At 58.3% G+C, this 22,780-nt stretch overlaps 1 protein-coding gene across 1 annotated transcript; it reads right to left on the bottom strand.

Moving 5' to 3' along the window:
• Positions 1–3,278: 3,278 nt before the first annotated feature.
• Positions 3,279–21,495, bottom strand: MCM2 (minichromosome maintenance complex component 2). The gene is made up of 16 exons (XM_081247662.1): positions 21,385–21,495; positions 20,531–20,763; positions 16,836–17,011; positions 16,494–16,754; positions 15,277–15,496; positions 14,926–15,133; positions 13,222–13,356; positions 12,742–12,933; positions 8,490–8,583; positions 7,464–7,714; positions 7,242–7,368; positions 6,645–6,757; positions 5,655–5,900; positions 4,735–4,917; positions 4,455–4,610; positions 3,279–4,120 (listed from the first exon to the last, which is right to left on the bottom strand). Exons 1-16 carry the CDS (start codon positions 21,388–21,390, stop codon positions 4,010–4,012), a joined length of 2,712 nt encoding a protein of 903 aa, XP_081103788.1. The 5' UTR covers positions 21,391–21,495; the 3' UTR covers positions 3,279–4,009.
• Between the last annotated feature and the right edge of the window lie 1,285 nt (positions 21,496–22,780).

The raw sequence follows: 22,780 nt of genomic DNA, 5'->3' as shown, positions 1-22,780 counted from the left end.
AGAAAGTTGTTATAGGGATGTTCAGAGCAGCATCATTCACAACAGTCAAGTGCTCATCAACTGATGAGTATATAAATGAAATGTGACATATCCCTAAAGTGGAATGTTACTCAGTAATAAAAAGAAGTGAAGCAGTGACATATGCTACAACAGGGATGAACCTTAGAAACATTATGCGAAGAAGCCCGTTGCAAAACACCGTATATTGTATGATTCCATGTGTATGAAATGTCCAGAACAGGCAAACCTAGAGACAGAAAGTACATTTTGTGGTTTTCTAGGGCTGTGGCAGGGGTGGGGGAAAAGGGAGGGGGGTGAACGTTAACGGCTGTGGGTTTGGCGGGGAGATAATAAATGTCCCAAAACTGATTTTGATGATGTGCTAAAACCACTGAGCCGTACATTTAAAATCATGTTATTTAACCATATCTCAATAAACCTGTTACTTAAAATCACACGAGTCCACAAGCATACATTTTATAGTCTTTATAACGCACACAGCAGTACGTAGTATCCGTATACTTAAAATTTTTACCTGTATGGTATCACACCTTCTGGTATCTGATTTTTCCAGTCACAGTTATCTTTCAGATTAATCCATTAATAAACTTAACTGTATGAACAAAAGCTTTTAATTGTTCAATCATAAAATACACCAAAGGAGAGCCTCCCCTCGATCCCTCACTTTGCCAGCTGCCCTATCTCACTGCTCCCCTGCAGAACCAGACTTCTCAAGCGTTTCTACGTGTCCAATTTCCGCTTCCTTACCCACCCCCACCCCCTTTCTTCTACTCATGCTGCACTGACACTGCTGGTCAAGGTCACTGTCAACCTCCGTGTTACCACAAATACCGCATTTCAACTTAAGAGGCGCACTTACAACTATTTCCAACAACTCTAAACTGGGACGTTTTACAGTTGACGGCATCCAGCCTTTCTAAATGTTAGCATTTTTGCCTTAGTAGCATATAAACTAATGGTGATTCTTGTAACAGGCGGCATCTGACATCGGATGAAACACGGCACAGGGTGAGATCTGTCGTCTCACCTGACCCTGAAGCTGTCTGGGTCCCAGGTGACCTCAGCCTTCTTGAAAGGTTTCCCTTTCCTGGCTTCAAGAACAATCCCTCCTCTAGTTTCCCCCAGCACCTGCCCGTTCCTAAGTGTCCTTTGCTGGTTCACACGATGGGCACTCAAGCTTCCAGCGGCGATCACTTCTCTCTGCTCTCTGCAGGGTGATTACAGCCAGCCCCACGGGGACACCTGTTGGACCACTACAGCTCGTGCTGAAACCTCCACTCAGCAGCCCAGACTCAAACCTGCCCGCAAAGTTCCCGTTTCTCCTGGGGCGTCAAACGCATTTCCAGCCAACTCGTCTACGTGAAGCTCCCGGTTTTCCCCTGACCTCAGCCTACCTCTCAGGCCAGAAGCCTGGTCATCACCCATGGCTTCTTCTTTTCTCCCAGTACCACTTCTTATTCATGAGATGCAAAATACACCTAAAATAGGTCCACTGTCCCCGTCCCCTGGTCCAGACCGCCGCCATCTCTAGGCTACACCCCAGGCTCCCATTCAGCCCCTCCATTACTCTCTCTCCACTCAGTTCCCTGTGGCCGGATAGGACCTCCCTGTAAAACACGTGGGACCAGTTTCGTCTCCTGCTTACAAGCCTCAGGGCCATGTACTGCAGTCAGACTCAGAGCCTTACTGGACCTGTGTGATACTGTGATAGAATAAGAAATATATATTCTGGTCTTCATCCCAGCTCCTGGCCAGACTCCAAAAATACCTTTGTCATTTCCTAAGTGATAAGAGACACTGATAGAAGCATCTTTTGTAGTAAGATCTGGGTTTTACCCCCGGCTCCAGAAACAGCTCTGGAGTAATTTAGGTGAAAAGAGGGTCTTCGTTATTCTTAACAAGACCCTTTTGACCACTCCCAAGTTTGTTAAGGAGGTGAATTTTGGAGAGCCCCTAAGGACAGGGCCGTGTTGCCAGGGGAACCAACCAGGTGATCAGAGGGTTGGAACTTGCCCCAGGCCCTGACCTCCTGGGAGGGGAGAGGGGCTAGAGGAGGAGCTCTAATCACCAATGCTGACGATCCGACCAGCACACCGTAATGAAGCCTCCACAAAAGTCTGAACTGAAGGAGTTCAGAGAACTTCCAAGGACACATCCACACTGGGATGGTGATGCACCCCACTCTCCATGTGGACCGAAGCTCCTGTGCCCGGGACTCATCATCTGGTTGTTCATCCACATCCTGTAATACAGCCTTTGTAATAAATCGGTTAATGGAAATAAACTCGCCCTGGGTTTGGGAAGCCGTTACAGCAAGTTACCAAACCCGAGAGGGGGCGTGGGAGTCTCTGATTTGCAGCCCAGCTGGACAGAGGCGCAGGTGGGCTGTGGCTGGTGTCTGAGCCGAACCTGTGGGGGTCTGCTTGGACTCCTGTAGTTGGCGTCGGAGCTGACGCCCAGTCTGTGACCGCAGACAACCGGACAATCGGTTGGCGTGAAAATGCACACGTGAGGTGTTGCACATGCGCAGAAAAAGCTTTCCTTTCAGCCTGCGAGCCCAGCCTGCCTGCTCGGCTTCAGCCGTACCCACTCCCCCTTGTGAGGAGCCCCTTTTAGAGGGTCACTGCCCCCCTAACGCAGGCCCACAGCACCGATCCTTCCTCCCGGCTCTTCCTTACCTGCTGACTGGAGTCTATCTGCCCCATCCCGGCAGAGACCACGTCTGACTTGCTCCTCAGGCCTGGCAGCCACACGGCAGGCTCTCCAGGATTTGGGGGAGGAGGTGAGCGAGGCATCAGACATACTGTGTCATCTGACGTCCGCAGAGCTTTCACCCGAGTCCTCATCTTGAAAGGTTCCAGAAGGCAAAACCTGCGTAAGAGGGACAATCCAATGCGAGGAGACACTTCTGCTCCGTCTCAGGTAAGCAGCAGGAAGACCCATAGGCGTGCAGCGCCCCGGGGGAGCTGTCAGACCGCGGCAGTGCTAGGGCGAGCAGGGCTGCTCCCTCCACAGCCCGGTCACCTCCAGCCCCTCTGGGTGTACAAGTCTGTCCTGAGGTCCCCTGGTTCCACGGAGACCAGAGGCAGCAACTGCCAACCGAATTCCCCAGCAAGACCGGAACGCACAAACAAATCCACTCTCCTAGCCTGATCCTCCTCGCCTGCAGGAAACCAGAGGCAAGAGATGGAAGGGCCTTCAAGGCAAGTCCAGGAGAGCCTGGGTTACAATATGAAAACGGAATTGAGACCAGTGTGTAGGTTTACTCCATTTTATTAAAAACTAAAATGACAGAAAAAAGAACTCAGTGTACAAATGAGAGAATGAGGAAGGGGCCAGGTAGGAGAAGATCACACAGCACTGGTGAGAGGTGGCCCGGCTCCGACGACCCTCACCATCTGACCCCAAACCCTCTCCTCCCACTGGCGGAGGCCAAGGCTGCAGGGCCGTCAGAGGACGCAAGGCTGTGCCGACAGGTTAGGGTCCCACCTGTGCAGGACCACACGCTGCCTCTACTCACGGGAGCCTAGAGAAGGCTGCAGGCCGCAATTCAGGAAAACACTGCAAATACTGAGAACTCGCTCTTCAACCACAGGCAGCAAAAGCAGCAGGACACGGAACTCACGCCAAGAGGCCAACAGTTCTGGTAACACCGTTACGTGCTCAGTCCCCTAGAACAGCCCCCAGGGGCCCCGAACACAATCGACTTCAATCCCCAGAAGGAGGTCACGCGAACCTCCTGCAAGTGGTGGGCGGCTGTCAGAGGGCTGAAAACGCAGCTCTGGGAACTCAAGTGCCCCGAGATGAGAGCAGAGGAAGCGAGTCAAGGAAATAAACACCCCGGACATGGGGTGGAGCCACACGGCACCGCTGCGAGCCCGGCCCCACAACTCGGAGCCCCGCGCAATTTGGTTTTGGGTCCCTGCAGCGGAGTGAAGTCAGGACGAGGTCTGACCTTCCACCAGGACCACAGAGCTGCCACGGGTGCTCAGAACTGCTGAAGGATCATCTTGCGTTTCAGGTCGTGGGTGAACTTGTTCATCCTGAAGAGCTCACTGTCATAAAAGGCAGACAGGTTGTGGATGTTGATCTGACGAGCCTGAAAAGAGGGGACGTCCAGTGAGCCGTGCGGACGCGTGGGCAGGTCCCGAGCCCGAGGCCCCAGCACGCGTTCAGGGCTGGACCAGGGGAGGCAGGCAGGCGGGGCCTCTGTCCCCATCACACGGAAGAGTGAACCGCTGTGAGGCTGAGGGAGGGTCTGCAGCTGGACACGGGGCTTGAAATTTCAGCCTGGACAACGGCCGTGAACTCGGACAAGCTGCGTGGTTGCCCCGGCCCGGCGCGTCAGCAGGACGCATGACAGTAACGGGACAATAGTGGGACACGTGCATTGTGACGGCCCGGGCAAACCCCGCCCCTGGTCATGCCCATACCTTGTCCACCAAGTCCTTCTCGGGCACCTCGATCGTGTCCTGCTGGGCCCCGAAGCGGTTGCGCTGATACATCACCTGCTCGGCCACCAGCTGTTTCAGGATGAAGAGCAGCAGCTCGTTGTTGTCCCGGCGGAACGATAGGTAGCGGGCAAAGGTCTACAGCGAGAGCAGAGGTGAGCCTCCTGCCGGGCGCCCCCAAGCCAGCTGCTCCTGGCAGCAGAGGCAGGTTGGACTCCCACGGTCCAGGCCCCGCCCCCCGCGGCCCCGGCCCCGCCCCTACCTTCCGCATGCTGCGCATAACGCTGAACTTCTGCGTGTCCACGAAGCTCTCGAGCATCACGCGGATGGCCATGTTGACGTCATCCTCCATCACGTAGTCCCGCAGGTGGATGCGCGCGTGGGCCTCCGCCATGCGGATCATGGATTCGATGTGCCGCACCGTGATGGGGATGCTGCCCGTGGCCTGGAGGGAGGGCCGCGTCAGGCCTCCCCGCGGGACAGCCAGCACGTGGCGGAGGGGCAGAGCTGGCCGGGAGGCCAGCTGACCCCCCTGCAGGGCGGCGCCCACCGGAGCCAGGCGCGCCCAAGCTTCCCCTGGCTCCCAAAGCGCAAAGGCACGGCTGCCACCGCCAGCCCAGCGCGCGTGCTCCTGGCAGCTCCGGGGCACCTGGAGTCTGCACGCCTGTGGGCGGCTGTATTTGTTACTGTCGGGTACCAGGGACCGCGGGACGCAGCGCAGCATCGGGGAGAAAACAAAGCTGTGTTGCTGCGAAGCCCAAGCTAATGCTCTGAAAAGACCTGATGAAGTGAAAAGGTGTTAGGAGGGAGGGAAAGGGAAGGAGGAGTGGCTGGCGTGATTAGGTAGGTGAGAGGGAGCAACCTGCAAGAATTCTGCAGTCCACCTGCTTGCAAGCCGCCTTTAAATTCTCTCCCCACTAGCTCAGGCGCGTGCTCATTTGGGTGAGATTTTTGCACTCATTGGAACTAAACCAATGGCCCAAGAACAAAGACCTCAGCTGTACCCTGAGACAGACAAATGCGCGTACGTTTAAGTTCCGCCTAAACAAGACGGTTAAGGCAAGTAAGTACGTCTTTAAGGGCTTCCTGTTGCCCCAGTGCTCCCGGACCCACCGAGCGCACAGGTGAGGCTCTGCCGTGCGCCCCCCCCGCCCCACCCTACCTGCCCCACCCGGCCCTCACCATGGATTCCTTCCTCAGGTCGCTGTACATCTTGGCCACCTTGTCCTGGTCCATCTGGTTGAGCTTCGGGTGGACCTTCTCCTTGGCGTAGATGATGTACTTCTTCAGGACCTCCTGCGGCAGGGGCTCCACGCCGTATGTGTTGGGCATGGGGGGCTCCGGGGCGCCCCCCAGGCCCCCATCCTCCTTGTTGCTGGGGTGATGTCTGATGTGGCTGCCGACCACGAAACGGGCCAGCATCTCATCCTGAGACAAGATGGGGAGGACAAGAGCGGGCTGAGCCTGGCGCCCACTTGCAGCAGCTCAGCTCGCTGAAGACGCTCTGTAACGACACGTGTCCCCCACCTGCTACGGTCCGGGAGCTCCCAGGGCGCACCCCCCCCCAGTGAGGGCAGAGGAGACAGACAGAGTTCACACTACAGGAAGAAGAGAAGCACGTGGTGGGATGGAGGCCGGAGGACAGTCCAGCTGAGGCCACCAGAGCCCCAGTCACAACATCTGGGAGAAGAGAACAGAGTGCGAGTGAAGCCGCAGAAGGTGAGGGGGTGTGGATGAGAGGAACGGGCAGGGGGAGAGACCTCTCGGGGACGGTGGACTCCCTGCCAGCGAGATGGGATGGCAGGCCGAGAGCAGGACTGTAAGGGGAGGCAGGTCCGCCTGTGCCCCTAAAGACGGCTGGCCTCTGACAGGGGAAGCCGGGGGCCCAGCACCAAGGCTGCAGTGCATCGGGCCAGAGGAGGGAAGCTGGGACGAGGTCCACAGCAGCGAGAAGTGAGGAGACCCGGGAGCTGGCGGCAGAGTGTGGGCGACGCTGGGTGGCTGGCCGGGGAGGGGCTGGCGAAGGAGAGAAATCAAGGAGCTCTGGACTGAGAACACGTGGAAAACACACGGCCCACATGGCAGCCCTTCCCTGAGCCTGGCGAGCCACAATCCTGGGCCGACGCCAGGTCCCCAAGCTCACTGCGCATACCCAGGGTGTGGGCTGCATACCTGGACCGGGTCCACCGTGTCCCTCACCACACATAGGACGTCGAAGCGGGAAATGATGGGCTCCGTGAGGTCCACGTTTTCCGAAAAGGTGAGCGAGGGGTCATAGCGGCCACCTGCATCACCAAGGCAGCTCCCCATCAGGGCTCCCGCTCCCCGGGGCCCCTCTTCTCCTTGACTGTACGAGGTTCTTTCCAACCCGTGTGGCCTCAGCGACGGGAGGGGGATCAGTGGTGGAGGGATGCAAGGCCTGCTCCAGGCACCCGGACAGGCCCGCACGGGGCTCTCCCCACGCCGCCCCCGTCAGCCCGAGGCCGCTCAGCCGCCTCCCGCGAGGAAAACCCAGGGACGAGATGGCAGGGGTGCCTGGGCTAAGCACTTGCTGGCTCACACCAACGACCAGCCCCGCCCTACTTCAGCACTAGGGGCTCCTCCCGTCTCGTGAGAGCATGACTCGAGGAAAGCCCGGGGGTCTCCCGTCCTTCCACCCCACCCCCAGCAAGAGACGCAGGCGGGAGGAGCACTTTCTGCCGCTCATCTCCTCCCTCACGCTCCGCGGCCCCTGGGGCTGCTCTCCCTCTGGCCGTCGCGCCCACGTACCTATGGGGTTGGCGGCAGCGATGACGGTGCAGCGGGCCTGCAGGGAGGTGACGATGCCGGCCTTGGAGATGGAGATGCTCTGCTGCTCCATGGCCTCGTGGATGCTGGTCCGGTCCTGGTCGTTCATCTGCACGGCGGGCAAACGCGGGATCTCAGGCGAGGCCCCCGCGCCCCCCACCGGGGGCTCAGCCCACACGTCACCTCTGCAGCCCGGGGACCCACCTTGTCAAATTCATCGATAAGACACACTCCTCGGTCCGCCAGGACCAGGGCTCCAGCCTCCAAGGTCCACTCCCTGCTGACGGGGTGCCGCTGGACGTATGCCGTGAGGCCCACGGCCGAGGCCCCCTGGCCGGTGGTGAAGATGGCTCTGCTGGACACTTTCTCGATGTACTTGAGGAACTGAGACTTGGCCGTGCCGGGATCTCCACACAGGAGCACGTTGATGTCACCTCGCACCTTGTGCTTGCCGCCTGGGGGCGGGAACGGGGCAGAGGGGGCTCAGGATAGAGCTGGATTATCTCCCATTTCCCAGCCTGCTTACTGCAATCAACAAAGCAATATTCTTTCTAGAAAGGTATGTAATGCCCAGGACCAGCCATCCCACTCTGAGCACAGAACCCAGAAACATGGTGCACAGGAGGTGCTTATGAATATGCTGTTTGTAATGTAAACACTGGAGGCCCTGCACGCGCTCTCCAGCCAGGAGGACGGCTGAACACAGCACGACGTGGACCAGGACACGGTAACTGCAGAGGATGGGCTCGTTCTCTGTGCGCCCACAGGAAACGATGCCAAAGCCATGCTGACAGGGGGCAGCTGGGTGTGTCACGGACAGTCCCTCGCGCACAGACAGGGAGCACTACACTTGCAAGTAGAAACGTGCCGAAGTCACGGAGTGCCGTGTTTTCCACGTCAGCACGTGTGTAATCTATCTGAACAGCCACACAAAGTTCTGCTTATGTCCCCCCGACACCAACCAAGTGACCTGCAGGGAGGGACCACGATGAGACAGGGAGGTCAACGGGGGCTTCGGTCCCTCTGAGACCGCTAACGACTCAAGAAAAGGATGTAATACAAACACACATTCGGGTATTATTTCTACAGTGAAATCTGGGCACAGTGGCATGGCCGTGGGCTGCGCTCTCCCTGGGATGAGCCACCCATGGACGTATCCTTCTCCCCGGACACTGGGAACTGCTCCCACCAAGCCCCCTACAGAGAAGGTGGCCCCCCTGCCCCGCTCACCGGGGTTTTTGGGCTCCCCTCCAAACAGAGCCAGCGCCAGGCCTCGCTTGATGTCTTCGTGCCCGTAGATGGAAGGAGCAATGCTGGCAAAGATCTGGGGGGAGGGGAGGGGCGATGGGAACGGTCACCACGTGCTCCGGCCTGGAGCGCCCACGCACAGCTGCAACTCCCCCGACCCCACATCGAGACCCACCCCCCATTCCACACCCAACTCCGGGCCTTGTACTTGGTTGGCTCTTCCCGAGTCACCGAACCTGAAAGCTGACCAGGACCCCGGCCTGACCCCCTTCACTTGGTCCTGTTGCAGGACCGCCCCAAGGTCGCACGCAAAACAGGAGCAGGAGACGAGACCCAGGCCCACACGGGCTCCGACAACATACACACAGAAGACCCCACCCAGGCTCGGCGGCCTGCCTGAGCCTGTGGCCTCAAATGGAAAGGAGATGACACTGCCCAGTTCATGGGGGCTGTGAGCACTAGAGGAGGCATCTACACAAGCCCGGCTCCCGCAGGACTGCAGGTACCGAGCTTAGAACACGGGGCGGCCGGGAGGTGGGTCCACCAGGAGGTGAGACGTTCACCTGGAAAGCCGTTGAGACATTTCGCCATTTCTCTGGGGGGGTGGGTGGGGGGGTGGGTGGGTGTGTGCGTGTGCGCATGTGTGCGCGTGCGTGTGTGCGTGTGCGCGCGTAAGAGAGAGGAAGAAGGCTTCCCTGGTGGCTCAGTGGTTAAGAATCCACTTGCCAATGCAGGGGACACGGGTTCAAGCCCTGGCCCGGGAAGATCCCACATGCTGCGGAACAACTAAGCCTGTGTGCCACAACTACTGAAGACTGTGTACCACAATTACTGAGCCTGTGCTCTAGAGCCCGTGAGCCACAACTACTGAAGCCCGTGCGCCGCAACTACCGAGCCTGCGCTCTAGAGCCCGCAAGCCACAACTACTGAGCCCGTGTGCTGCAACTACTGAAGCCCGCAGACTAGAACCCGTTCTCCACAAGAGAAGCCACCGCACCCGTGCACCACAGCGAAGAGTAGCCCCCACTCACCACAACTAGAGAAAGCCAGCATGCAGCAACGAAGACCCGATGCAGCCAAAAATTTTAAAAATAATTTAAAAAAAAGATGAGACAATCAATCAGTGTGTACACCTAACTTGGACAATGACTACGAGAAATTTTTCAAAAAAAAAAAAAAAGACCACCAGGGAACTGCAGACCCAACTGAACATCAACCCTCAAGGAACTGCTAGGTATTTCTTCAAGTGTGACGGTGGTAGTGGGGTCAGTTTAGTAAAAAGCGAGCCTTGAGAGACACACTGATGTAGGTGCAGGTGCAAGGGCATGTCTGAATTTGTGTCAGAATAACAGGGGAGGGGGCTGCACAGAGGAGCCCAGAGCAGCCATGACCTCGGAGATGGGAGAAGTTGGCAAAGGACACGCAGGGTTGCCACACCACGCCACACTCGCGTCTCACAACTTCTGTGGTGACTTTTAAAACGTGGGCGAGGGTCCCCTGGAACTCGCGATAACCCGACACTCAGAGGCGCCTCCCACACGTGGGAACCGCATGGAGGCGGAGGGCGGCCCCTGGAAGCAGGGCTGGAGGCCGAACGGCCCCGGCGGGACCCTGGCTCTGCCCCTTGGTAGCCGCGTGACGCGGGCGTCTCACGTAAGCCAGGCCCCCCCGCCCCGCGTCTCAGGCTACTCATCAATGACAAGACACAGACAACCCTCTGCAAATTGCTCAGTGACCAGCGGATACTCAGCGCTCCGTACACGTTAACGATCCCCTTCCTGAGCCCCCACCTCTGCTGGGAGAGACGATCGCTCTGGACCTGACGCCAGGACTGCCCAGCCTGGGCTTCTCCACCCAGACCGTTTCTCACTGCTGTTTGGGTACCAGGCACCTCGCAGGATGAGGTAATGTCTCCCTCTGGGACCAAGGGCAGCAGCCCGCTTCCTGCCTGCTGTACTCGCAGGCTCCCTGTGCTGTCCCTGCCGGCCTGAAGGGCACGGGAGCGGCCACACCACTGCCACACTGCTCGGTGCACCCGTGCTGACCCGGCTACCTTAAGTGATAGGGCAACTTAGCGCCTGGTAGGAGGGGTGAACCCAAACCCAGACCTGCCAGGGGGTGACACCCACTTCCCAAGGATTATTCCATTTACCGCCACGGCCTCCACATCACACAGGAAGAAACAGACCACCTGCTGCTGAGGACGCCCAGGACCCGAGCCCAGGCTCCTAACACTCCTAAGTCTTAGGTGCACTGCCCGTCGCCCTCAGCCAGCCCCACACCCACCTGCACGGCCACAGTGAGCACAGGAATCATTGAACGCAGGCCCCAGAGCTGTGCTCATCGTCCCGCTGGCCCTCCCCAGCGCCCCAGCTGTAACAGCCTATAACCGTGACAGCTGGCCGCGGAGAGCCCACGCCTGCACGCTTATTCTGCGAGTGGGTACGACGCCTGGCTCTGCTCACAGCCGGGGCAGCGCGTCTGATCACACCGAGCGCGATGCCAACCTCAACCCTAAGTCCGGCCTCAGGCTGCGTGCGTCTCCTGTCAGTTCTTCAACGTCTCAGTGTCAGGCACAACACACCTCTCTCGAATGCTTCACCCCATCAGCACCCACGAAATCCAACGCCCACGCGGCAAGCTGGGTGGAAGCCGGAGTGATGCAGGCGGGAGAGGCCACAGCAGTGGGCAGCCGGCAGCCCGGAGGGAACCCATCTGAGGGGGGCGGCCACCCAGCACATCACTTGCTCCTAAAGACACAGACCACCCGACTTGGAATATCAAAACCTGGGCGCCCAGATGTTTATGTGAAATCCCCCTATTCCTAAGGAATAACAACTCATTCAAACATTTGGGAAAACAGAAACAAAACAGAACCACATACCAGTTGGAAAAAACCCGCCGGCAGGCTGGATGGGGCCCACCAGCCACCAGCCTGCGACCCTCCGGCTCCAACCGTTCCCATGAGCCTGATCATGTTTGGATCTTCCCTGTCACCCGTCAACTTGTCTCCCAAGTTGCAGAGGGAAGTCACGGCAGGCAGAGGGCAGGCGGGCGCTAGGGACGTGTTCTCAAAGCACACGGACCCCCGCACCCACACACATCAGGTGCGTGTGTAGACACGCTGACACGTGCCTGGGACTCAGAGTCCCCCGCCCTCAGAAACCGGCCCAAATGCTCCGTCGAGATTCTGAAAACATGCCCGTCACACTAGCACTGGTTTCCCTCGGCGGGGGCGGGGGCAGAGGCGGGTTACCGGGGCCATAGTAAAGGACAAGGCCCACGAGGGCAACAACCAGGTCTCACGTCCCACCGAGAAGTCTGAACAACGCGGCCCTGGAGGGTCCCTCAGGACCCAGCACGTTGGCGGAACTGCAGTGCCTGTCCTCCTGCGGCTGGGGACACCCGCCTTCCCCGTGGGCCCCCAATCTCAGCAGACTAATAAAGGCGGCCGACGCGGGTGCAAGGACCTGAGCTGTGGGACAGCAGAGCAGCCAGGGGGAGAGCTGGGTGGTCCTGCACCAACAAGAGAACAGCAAGTGGGGAGGCGAGGGGAGAGGGATGCCGAGGGGGCGGGGCGAGGACCACGAGCCTGAGGGGCCACCTGGCGACCCAGGAGCCCGAGGGCCGTGCAGCAGAACTTTTATCAATAGGAACTTAACGTCCGTCCTACGGCTGAGCCTGGAACAACCCGGGCTTGACCTGTGCGGGTCCACTTACACGTGGACTTTCAACAGAGTCAGGGTGGGCGCCCCTCACCCCTGCACCGTCCAGGGGTCGCCTGTATTTGTAATCCTGCAGCGAAAACCCCAGTCTCCCCAACCTCAGCAAAAAGCCTACAGTTAAAGGGAAAAGCAAACCCCCGTGCTGGGGCAGCGCTATTCCCGGAGAAACGACTGGGGGCAGGGGTCTGATGCCACGGGACGCCCCACCAGACAAGCTTTTCCTACCACCGCCCCGGTTTCCCTTCCAGCCCGAGCCCGGCACAACCTGAGGAACCCTGACCTCACCCGTGTCCTCGCGGGCAGGACACAGGCTCAGGGAGGCTGCCGGACGTTCTTCCCCTGGAGCACAGCCCCCGCCAAGGCAAGCGGACTGAGCGGACGCAGGGAATCAAACGAAGGGACCCGCTTCCGAGACCCGGGCACCAAGACGGAGGCTGCAGCGTGGGCCAGACGGCGAGCCCCGGGTGCCCCGACTCTGCAGCAGCCCCGCCCACCCGCCTTCCACCTGCCTTCTCCCCAATCTGCTGGTCCCTGGAGAGGCTGGTGATCATCTTCACGTCCTCGTCAGTCAGCTCGCCCACGGCCACCTTGTTGTCCTTCTTGGTCACGTGGTTGGCTAGGATGACAGTGGCAAAGACGGGAAAGCCGTTGGCAGTGTTGAGAGCCCCATCGTAGTTGTTGTGGTAGATGCCGGTCAGCTCCTGGGGGGTACCGAGTGGTCAGGAGGGCCACCCCGGGGCCAGAAGCCCGGACCGGGCCCGCCTCCTCCCTGGCTTCACCCGACCCCTCCTCCGGGTCCCTGGGTCTCCGACAGGAGAGCAGTAACTCAGCAGAACCGCAGCACGCTGCTCCCGAGCCCAGCACCCAGCTGGCCGTCCACCGCAAGGAGCAGCTCAGTGCCAGAGACGGGAGAGCTGACCGTAACCCACTCCCCGCCCATCCCCCGCCACAGCGCTCACACCAGCTTCCTCGGCCCCCCGACTACTCACTATCTCGTCTCCCGGCTTGCAGCTGTCCACCAGGTCCGCGAGGAGGATGGCATCCTTGGAGCGGGGCAGCCGGCCGGCCGCCACTTTGCCAGGACTCTCCTGAATTCGGACGCGCTGGTAGTTCTGGTAGATGGTCTGCGGGACCAACAGATGGTTAAGGGGACCCGTCCCTGGCCAGCGAAGCCTGGGCTGCCGTCCAAGCACCGATTCTTTGTCACCTGAGCTGGGCCGGTGCCCTGGGGCAAGGAGAGCAGCGTTATTACTCCCACTGCTGACCAGGACACGCAGAACCAAAGATGGCAGGGGCGCGAGCCACCGTGACCAGCGCCACGGTGCACGGTCCCCGCTCCTGCCCGCCCCCGCCCCGGATGCCTCCCTCCTGCCAGAAGCCAGACCCCCGTGACAGGCCCTACAGCTGAGCCCAGTGCACACGGACACTGGAGCCAGGCTCCTCTGTGGCCTAAGCTGTGCGGCCCTGGCGAGGCCTCCCCCTCTCCATGCCTGCCCCGCAGAATGGGGGTACGAACGCTGCAGCCACAGCCACAGGGAGGAGGAAGTCACGTCACACGTGAAAAGCACTCAAACCAACGCCCACGAAACAAGTTACACCAAGTGTGGGCTTACTGTCAAGGTCACAAGGCAGCACTGTGCACGCAATCTAACATCCATCATCTCACCTACTGTCTAGAAAAGAGCCACGGGAAAAGGTGGTTTTAAGCACACACTCTGCATCAAAATGCTTGCGTTCTAATCCTCTGGGCCACTTCCTGGCTAGGTGACCTCGGCCTGTTACTTCAGTGGCCAAATAGGGCCAATAACAGCACCTGCCTCACAAGGTGTGATGAAGACCAAATAACGCACCCTCCCCACTTGGCACCTGGCAAGTGCTCCAGAAACTCCAGCGTAATTATTATTCCACTACCAGCTACTGTCTCAGGTGCCCTGCAGACCCTGCAACTCTGCTCTTGTGCACGAAGCTTCTCAAGAAACGTCTGTGAAGGGGGAACCTGTAAAGGGGAGGGGACCAGCTAGATGGAGGGGGCGGGGGGACTCTGGGTAAAGGCACGGGCTCAGCTGGAGCCCAGCCCTGCAGCTGTCACTCCCCAAGGCAAGGCGCACTTGAACTTTGAAACAGGTCAGCCTTTGCCTGCGGGCTGCCAGGCTTTTCCTGGCAAGGCGGCTCCAGTTGGGGCGCTTCTCAGAATCCTAGAGCAGTGAGGGGTTAGCCCGTCACTCGTGGCAGCAAAGCAGCAGAGGGGGATCTGGGTTCTTCGGCAGGGATCGTGATGACCCTGCCACACTTTACACTGGGAGTGCTTCATGTTCAAAGGCGGGTGTCATGTGCCCGAGGTCTTAAGGCCCAGAGCCTTCCAGCAGGGCCTCCTGAACGTGGCACAGCAGTCTCAGACAGTTCCAGATCAGGGGCCCCCAAAGGCAGGTACCAGGGAGTCTGGGCTGGAAAGCAGGTGCCCTGCTGAAGGGCAGCCAGGGGAGACGTGGGCCCAGTTTCACCAGATCTTCCCGCTCAAGAAAAAAAAGCCGTAAGCGTTGATGCTTTAAATTAAACGGTCTGGTCTGTACATACTGGCTTGAATCCTTGAGAACACCACGTGGGCTGACCACACGGGACTGCCTGCCCCAGCGCATGGCCGACACACACTCACACCTTGGCTCCCGCGGCCGCGGTGCCAGCCTCACGCTCACCTCCTCCATGTTGACCTCGAAGGGGCCGGCTGACTGGCACTCAGGGCACGAGCCCGGCTTCACCTCCTGGTTCTGGGACTGGCAGAAAGGCCCCAGCACGAAGCCACACTTGTTGCAGTTGTACTTGACCATGCTGAGCTGCGGCAGGACGCCCGTGCAGCTGGTCACCACCCCACTGGTGCGGATCAGCTGGTTCAGGTGCAGCTGCCTGCGGAGACGAGGCACCGTCAGAGCCCAGGGGGCAGGGGCCGCACCCTCACCCACCAGTGAGGCCAGGACCCACGGGGTGGGCTTTCTCTGGCCGCGGCCACCCGCCACCCACCACGGGTGCCCAAGCCCCCGCCAGCTCACCTGAGCGAGCGCAGCTCCTCCACCAGGGGCAGGTGGGAGATGCGCACGTGGACACGGCTGGCGATGCGGTCGTACTTGGGGTACATGGCCAGCACCACCTCCAGGGCAGCCTCGCTGAAGATCTGCAGCAGCTCCGCCGGCGCCTCAGGCAGGAAGTAGGCCAGGACGTGCTCCCTGGCGGCCAGGTCCTCGTAGTTCACCACCAGGCTCTCGCGGTTCTCTGAGGGGGGCGGGGTGGGAAGAGAGGCTGAGTGCGGAGCAGGCTGGGGCAGGCCCATCTCACTGCAAGAAGGGGAGGCCAGCCCGCCGAGCCCTTGACTCGGAGCTGGAGGCCCAGCCTCGCTTCCAAGTCCGCTCAGCGTTAGCGACGGGACCCAGAGAGGTGACGGATCCTAGGTCTCAAGCTCTGAACCTATGAAATGGGACCTAATTCCCTGGGGGGGATACAGTGGAGTAACACATGGGGTGCCTGCCATAAACTGAGAGTGCCTACAAAGCCAGGAGGAAACCCGCGAAGAAGCGTGTCGGATATGAGACAAAAGGGAGGGGAGGGGACGGTGGGGGACCAGGAGCCACACGCCTCCTCACGTGCTGCTTTGTTCAGAAACATGCTGCTACACTCTGATCAAAGCAGTAATCCAGATTTTTACATAAAGTCTGCCCAACTGTAAGTCCATTGACAACGACTTCTGGGGCTTCCCTGGTGGCGCAGTGGTTAAGAATCCACCTGCCAATGCAGGGGACACGGGTTCAACCCCTGGTCCGGGAAGATCCCACATGCCGCGGAGCAGCTAAGCCCGTGCGCCACAACTACTGAGCCTGCACGCCACAACTACTGAAGCCCACGCACCTAGAGCCCGTGCTCTGCAACGAGAAGCCACCACAATGAGAAGCCCTCGCACTGCAAGGAAGAGTAACCCCTGCTCGCCGCAACTAGAGAAAGCCTGCGCACAGCAACAAAAAAAAAGCACAGCCAAAAAAAAAAAAAAAAATTAATTAATTTAAAACAAAAAAAACGACTTCTGTGGTCCAGATGTAGTCCCTGGACAGTGGGCTGGACCCTCGATACTTTGTCTGAAAGACGGGCACCCCGGGCTCAGGCCCCGGCCGCGCCCAGCTCCAGGACAGACGCCCCACGTGCCCCGCACATCCGTCTGTCAACCCTGCTGCCACAGGGCCAGGGCGGGCGACCTCCCGCGGGCACAGGGCAGGCGCACCTTTGCACATGTCACTGATGCGCTCCTTGAAGACGTTGTGGCCGTGGCCGTCCACGTGGGTGCGCAGGAAGTTCTTGAAGCGGTGGTGGATCTCCAGCCGCGGGCCGGCCATGCTCACCCACTCGCGCACCGAGTGGCCCTTCAGGTCCTCCAGGTTCTCGATGCTCTCGATCATCTCCTCGTCCTCCTCGCCGTCCTCCGTGGCCCGCTCCACCTGCCGCCGCTTCCGGCTGGGGCGATCCTCCTCCTCCTCGTCGCTGTCTGGGGGCCGGGGGCGCGTTCAGGACCGGCTCCCCGCACCGCCTCCCCGCACCGCCTCCCCCGGGCTCCCCGAGGACGCACCGTACAGGAGCCCGCGGCGCATGCGGCCAAGGCCCCGGCCGGCCTCCCGCTCGCGCTGCCGCATGACCCGCTCGGCCGCCTCCCTCTGGCTGGCGGTCAGCTCGTCCACATCCTCGTCGTCCGGGGCCAGCCCCTCGGGCTCGTAGACATCTATCTCCGGGATGGGGCGGTAGTCCCTGCGAGGCCCCCAAATGGAGCCTGTCAGCACCCAGACCCCAAAACAAAACCCCACCAGGAACTGGGCTCCCGAGGGATCCGGCGCCCCGGCCAGGGCACCTGGAGAGGCTCCGAAAGGCTCCCCCATGGATCCCACACGGAAAAGAACACAGTCTTCAAAAGGACGGACCTTCTGACACCTGCTGCAACACGGGTAAACTCTGAGGACACTGTGCTCAGTGAGACAAGCCAGTCATAAGACAGAAATCCTGCATGATTGGGTTTGGGGAAGAAAGTCCCTGAGAGGGTGGTGATGGTCGTACGACAACGTGAGAGATCTGATGCCACTGAACTTACACTCAGAGATGGCCGAGACGGGAATCTTGTGTCATGTGCGTTTTCCCACAGGTAAAAAAGGGGAGCTCTGAGCACCAGCAGGAAAGAGGAATCGGAGGACCCACAAAACCTTCAGCTGGAAGGGCCTTCAGAGCGCCAACGCAGCTCCCCATGGGCAGGAACCCTCCTGCACTCGTTTCTGGCAGCCCCGCCTCGAACCCCGGACCCCAGGAGGCCTACACACATCAGTCCAACCAGCCTCTCTCGAACACATCTGCGGCTCAGTCCTGCCAGCCACAGCGAGACCTTCCACGTGACCGCCTGTCAGACATCTGCAGGACTGATGCCTCAACAAGGACCCCCACCAGGGCAAACACAGCTCCCCTCCCCGCGATTTGGGGAAGCACACATCACCCTCCATCAGAAAGATGAGGAAACCGAGGACAGGGGGCGGGGGATGAAGGGATTTCTGCCAAAGGTCACTCAACAGAGCTGGGTGTCAAGGTGGCTAGCTGCTTCCAATATCACACTGGCCCCACAAAGGTCCTCTTAAATTCTCCCTTTCTCAGGGGATGTGGTGATTTGGGGAACTTCTTCTTCTTCTTTTTTTTTTTTTTTGGCCATAGACTCTGTCAAAGAACACTCTCGGATAATCCCACACTACTGACGCCAGAAACAGAACCCAGAGCCAGGTACGTTTCTGGACTGATCGCTTCCAAATTCTTAAGTGTCCTCAAGGAAAAGGTATCTGTCTGACAAGTCGTGGGCTTCCCTGGTGGTGCAGTGCTTAAGAATCTGCCTCCCAATGCAGGGGACACGGGTTCGAGCCCTGGTCTGGGAAGATCCCACATGCCATGGAGCAACTAAGCCCGTGCACCACAACTACTGAGTCTGCACTCTAGAGCCTGCGAGCCACAACTACTGAGCCCACGTGTCACAACTACTGAGCCCACCAACCTAGAGCCCGTGCTCCGCAACAAGAGAAGCCATCACAATGAGAAGCCCTCACACTGCAACGAAGAGTAGCCCCTGCTCGCCACAACTACAGAAAGCCTGTACGCAGCAACGAAGACCCAACACAGCCAAAAATAAATAAATTAAAATAAATTAAAAAGAAAAGAATTTCAAGTCATGTGAGATGCCCTCAGTGAAATTCTAATTGGTCAATTTAAAAGAATTTGATAAATTAGACTTCAGCAAAATTTTAAAACTGTACACCTCAAAACCCACCATTTAAAAAAAATTAAAAAGACAAGCTATAGACTGAGAAGAAATTATTTGCAAATCACGTGTCTGATAAAAGCCTTATATCCAGAATAAGTTTTTAAGAACTTTTACAACTCAATGATAAAAAGTCAAGGAAACAAATTATTGATAAAAAATGGGCAAAGGATCTGAAGACAAATTTTCCAAAGATACTCAAATGGCCAACAAGAACACGAAGAGCTGCTCAACATCACTAGTCATCAGAGAAATGCAAATCAAAACAACAGTGAGATACCGCCTCACGCCCATTAGGGTGCCTGTTGTCAAAACCCAGAAAATAACAGGTGTTGGTGAGAATGTGGAGAACTCGAACAACATACGCCACTTATGGGAATGTAAAATGGTGCAGCTGCTTTGGAAAAGTTTGGCAGTTCCACAAAAAATTAACATAGAGTTATCACATGACCCAACAATTCCATTCATGGGAACCGGAATTCCATTCCAAGAGAACTTAAAAATACATTCACATAAAAAACTCCTAGCAGCACTATTCATAATTGCTAAAAAATGCAAAGCACCCAAATGTCCACCAACTGATGAGTGGGTAAACAAAACGCAGTCTGTCCATACAATGGAATACTACTCAGCCATGAAAAGGAATGATGTGCTGACGTGTGCTCCAACGTGGATGGACCCTGAAAGACACAGTAAGCCAGAGAAGCCTGCACACAAGGACATGTGTATTACAGACTCCACTTGCATGAAATAGCCAGCACTAACAAATCCAAAGAAACAGAAAGTAGATTATTGGTTACCTAGGGGTGGGGAAGGGAATGGGGATTAACTATAAACAGGCACAAGGGATCTTACTGGGATGACAGAAAAAACTGGACTGTGGTGATGGGTGCACAACCCAGGAAATATACTAAAACCCATTAAATTGTATTCTTATAAGAGATAAATCTTATATTATAAGAACTATAGCTCAGTAAGGCGGTTTTTTAAACAAGCCATAAAACAAAAATCTAACTAGGCCCATCTAGTCCTCAGATACCTCTATCCAGGCGTCCTTGCAAGGGAAGCGCAGAAGAAGCAGAGGGGGTGGATGGAGGGTGGCCGGCCGGGGAGGGGTGTCCTGCCTGCACAACCTCCCAGAGCACAGCAGGGAAGCTGCTCGGGGCTGATCTGTCCAGACTCCTCATCCACCCAGACTCTGGCCTGTGCTGCACACCCAGGCTTATCACCTGGAGCGATGGAGCTTAAAGCGAAGATCCAAACGGTCCAGAGGGCCCTGGATGCTCCCAAAGGGCTCTCCCTGTGGACTGTGGGGCGGCCTGAACAGTACTCTCATACACACCAAGTCTGAAGCCCCCACGTCAGAGTAAAGAGAGCCCCAAAGCAGAATCTCCACGAGGCTCGCGGGCATGCAGATAATTCTAGTGCTAATGTATAGGCCAAATCCTGGTTGTTAACAGACGGTGAGACACCAGTGGAATCTAACGTTGCTCACTCACAGAGCTTTACTCCACCATCTTAGCAATAGGCCTCCATAACCTTTACTACGTTTGTACATTTATCAGTAAGTGTGAACACAGGGTCTGCTACAGATTAGGCACAATAACTGTGAGCTGAATTAAATCTAAATCTTGATTAATCACCGCCCCCCCAGTCTCTCTGAAGTTGCAGAGAAACTCTTGGCTACCTGCTTCCTGTCCTTCCCAGTTGGGGGTCCCTGACGTGGCCCCGGATTAGAGATGCCCTGCGTCCCCTGGGGTGCACATCTCATGGAGCTGGGGCTTATCAAGGCCTTCGGGTCTACTCTAAGGTAGACACAGCAAGTTACACGGACATATGCTGTGGTTCCATGAACCTGTCTCCCCCCAGACCCTGGACCAAGATGTGCTCAAAAGCAAGCAGGCTCCGATGTATCTGCTTCCCCGGGACACACAACGCCCCCCCAGCAGAGCGTGTTGAGAGCAGGGCCTTGAACGCCGTACCTCTCCATGCCATCTCCGAAAAGCTCCTCTCCATCCTCCTCCTCCTCCTCCAGGGGCCCCTCTGTGCCGAGCAGTCCCTCCGACTCATCCTCAAAGGGAGGAAGGTCGCGGCCGGGGCTGGAGGTCAGGGCATCGGTGCGCCGGGAGCTCCGCCCAGGGCTGGAGGTGAGAGGATCGTTGCCTCTCCGCCTCGGGGCCGGGCTGGACGCCACCGTGAAGGACTCGGATGATTCCTGCAAGAGGAGGTGGATTGGAGGAGGTGAGGGCCGACTCAGCTTCCTATACGGTGGCGCCCCCACCCATAGGGTCTCCCTCTCCACGGCTGACCCTGTCCTCCCACGCTGCAAACCCCTCCCAGCCTGCACACTTTGCACCTGCTGTTCCCTCTGCCTGGAACTCTCCCTGAGCCCAAGGCTTCTCCACGCCCGGGGCGGCTCATTCCTCACACACACCGTGACTCACGCGACCTCGTTTTCTCCAGGACAACCCACTGAGGCTACCTGGTTAGCTGGTTTGCCTGTTTACCGCCTACTCCTCCCCCCAGCACGCGTTCCCGCCCTTCTGGGCCCCCGGTGCACCAGGAGCTGCCAGGGGAGACGGGACACGAGAGCGGCCACAACCTAAGGGGTCGGAGACCCAGGTTGGTGGAGGGGCAGTCAGCTGACGAGGCTGCGGACGAAAGCAGCACGATAAGGAGGGCCCGAGCGCGCGGACCGGGCCGGGGCCCCGGGCTGCCGGGGTGGGGCCCACCGGCCTCGCAGACCCGCCCGACTGGAGCAGGGGAATCGGCTCCGCGCCCGGCCCCCCACCGCCTGCGCCCCGCACGGCAGACGCACAGACTCCGCCGCGCTTACCGCCATCGCTGCCCAGTGCTCCTCTCCGCTCCGCCAGCAACAGCCAGTTTTCGCGCGGAAAGCGGACCACGTGACCGCCCGTGCCCGGAAAGCGTCTGAGGGAGCACGACGTCATGACGTTGGCGTCCATTTTCGTCACGCCGGCGCTCGGAGGCGGGCCCTGTGCGGCCCCGCCCACGCCGCCCGAGACCCCGCCCAGCCGCCCGAGGCCCCGCCCAGCCTGCGCTCTGTGCTGCGGGGCCAGCCGAGGTGTAGGAGCTGGTGCTGCGGCCGGCTGTGGGCGGTGAGGACCAGCCCCACCTGCCAGATGCGTGACCGCGGTCACTCTGTGGCCGGCTTACAGACAAGGCAACGGAGGCTCAGAGCCTTGTTTTCTGATGTCTTCTTACTGTGTGATGTCAACTCCTCCAAAAGCTCAGGCTGCCTCCTTCAAGCGCCAAAAGGCAGGGGATGGTAGGAGGCCAGCTGTGACGTTCTAGTGGGGGTTATACCCCCCCCCGAGGGAGCCGAGATGCAGGGGGTGTTCCAGGTAGCAAGAGCCTCGTGCGCAGAGATGTGGAGAGCAGGGCACGGTGGGCATCTGCAAGCACTTTCCTACTTCCAGTTAAACCGCTTGTGATGTTCAGGAAGGGACAAAAATTGAGGCTGGAGAGCCCGGGTCACGAAAGATCACCAAGTGCTTCTACTGAGCTGGCCTGAGGTCAGTGGAGAGCTACGTGGGTTTTAGGAGAATCCCTCGGGCTGCCAGGGGTGGACGTAGATTGAGGCAGGTTGGAAGCAGTTACAGTTGGTTCCAAATCTGCGGATTCAACCAACAGGGTAGTTACAAAAAAAGTTTTTTAGTTCCAGAAAGTTACAAAAATCAAAGCTTGATTTTGCTGTAGGCCAGCTAACTATTTACACATCATTTACACTTATTTGCATAGCATTTACATTGTATTAGGTATTGTAAGTAATCTAGAAATGACAAAGTATACAGGAGGGTGTACCTAGGTTACGTGCAAATATTGCACCATTTTATATGAGACTTTAGCATCCTTGAATTTTGGTATCTGCAGGTAGCCTGAAACCAATCTCCCAAGGATACAGAGGGACGAGTGTGCTGCGATTCTTCGTCCAGGTACAGGCAGCCTGGGCTAGGGCAGGCGAGCAGGGCAGGGCTGGATCTCAGCCCTCTTGCCCTGGCATTTTTGTGCGGTGAACAAGCATCTCGGGATGGGGCCCCGGGTAGGGGCGGGAGCGATGATGAGGAGGAGAAATATCCAAGACGTATCAGGAGATGGAGTCTCTCGGTCCTGGGGACTGGGGACAGCAAAAGGGAGGCACCCAGGATGGCAGCAGGATCCTGGCTTGGGTGGGTGACAGCGCCACCTCTGAGATGGGGGCGCGGGAGGAA

The sequence above is a fragment of the Mesoplodon bidens genome (genome assembly GCF_964165515.1).
Source record: "Mesoplodon bidens genome assembly, chromosome: 10".
In the NCBI taxonomy this organism is placed as follows: Eukaryota; Metazoa; Chordata; class Mammalia; order Artiodactyla; family Ziphiidae; genus Mesoplodon; species Mesoplodon bidens.
Note: the sequence above shows the minus strand (reverse complement) of the source record. Positions and strands in the feature narration are given on the sequence as shown.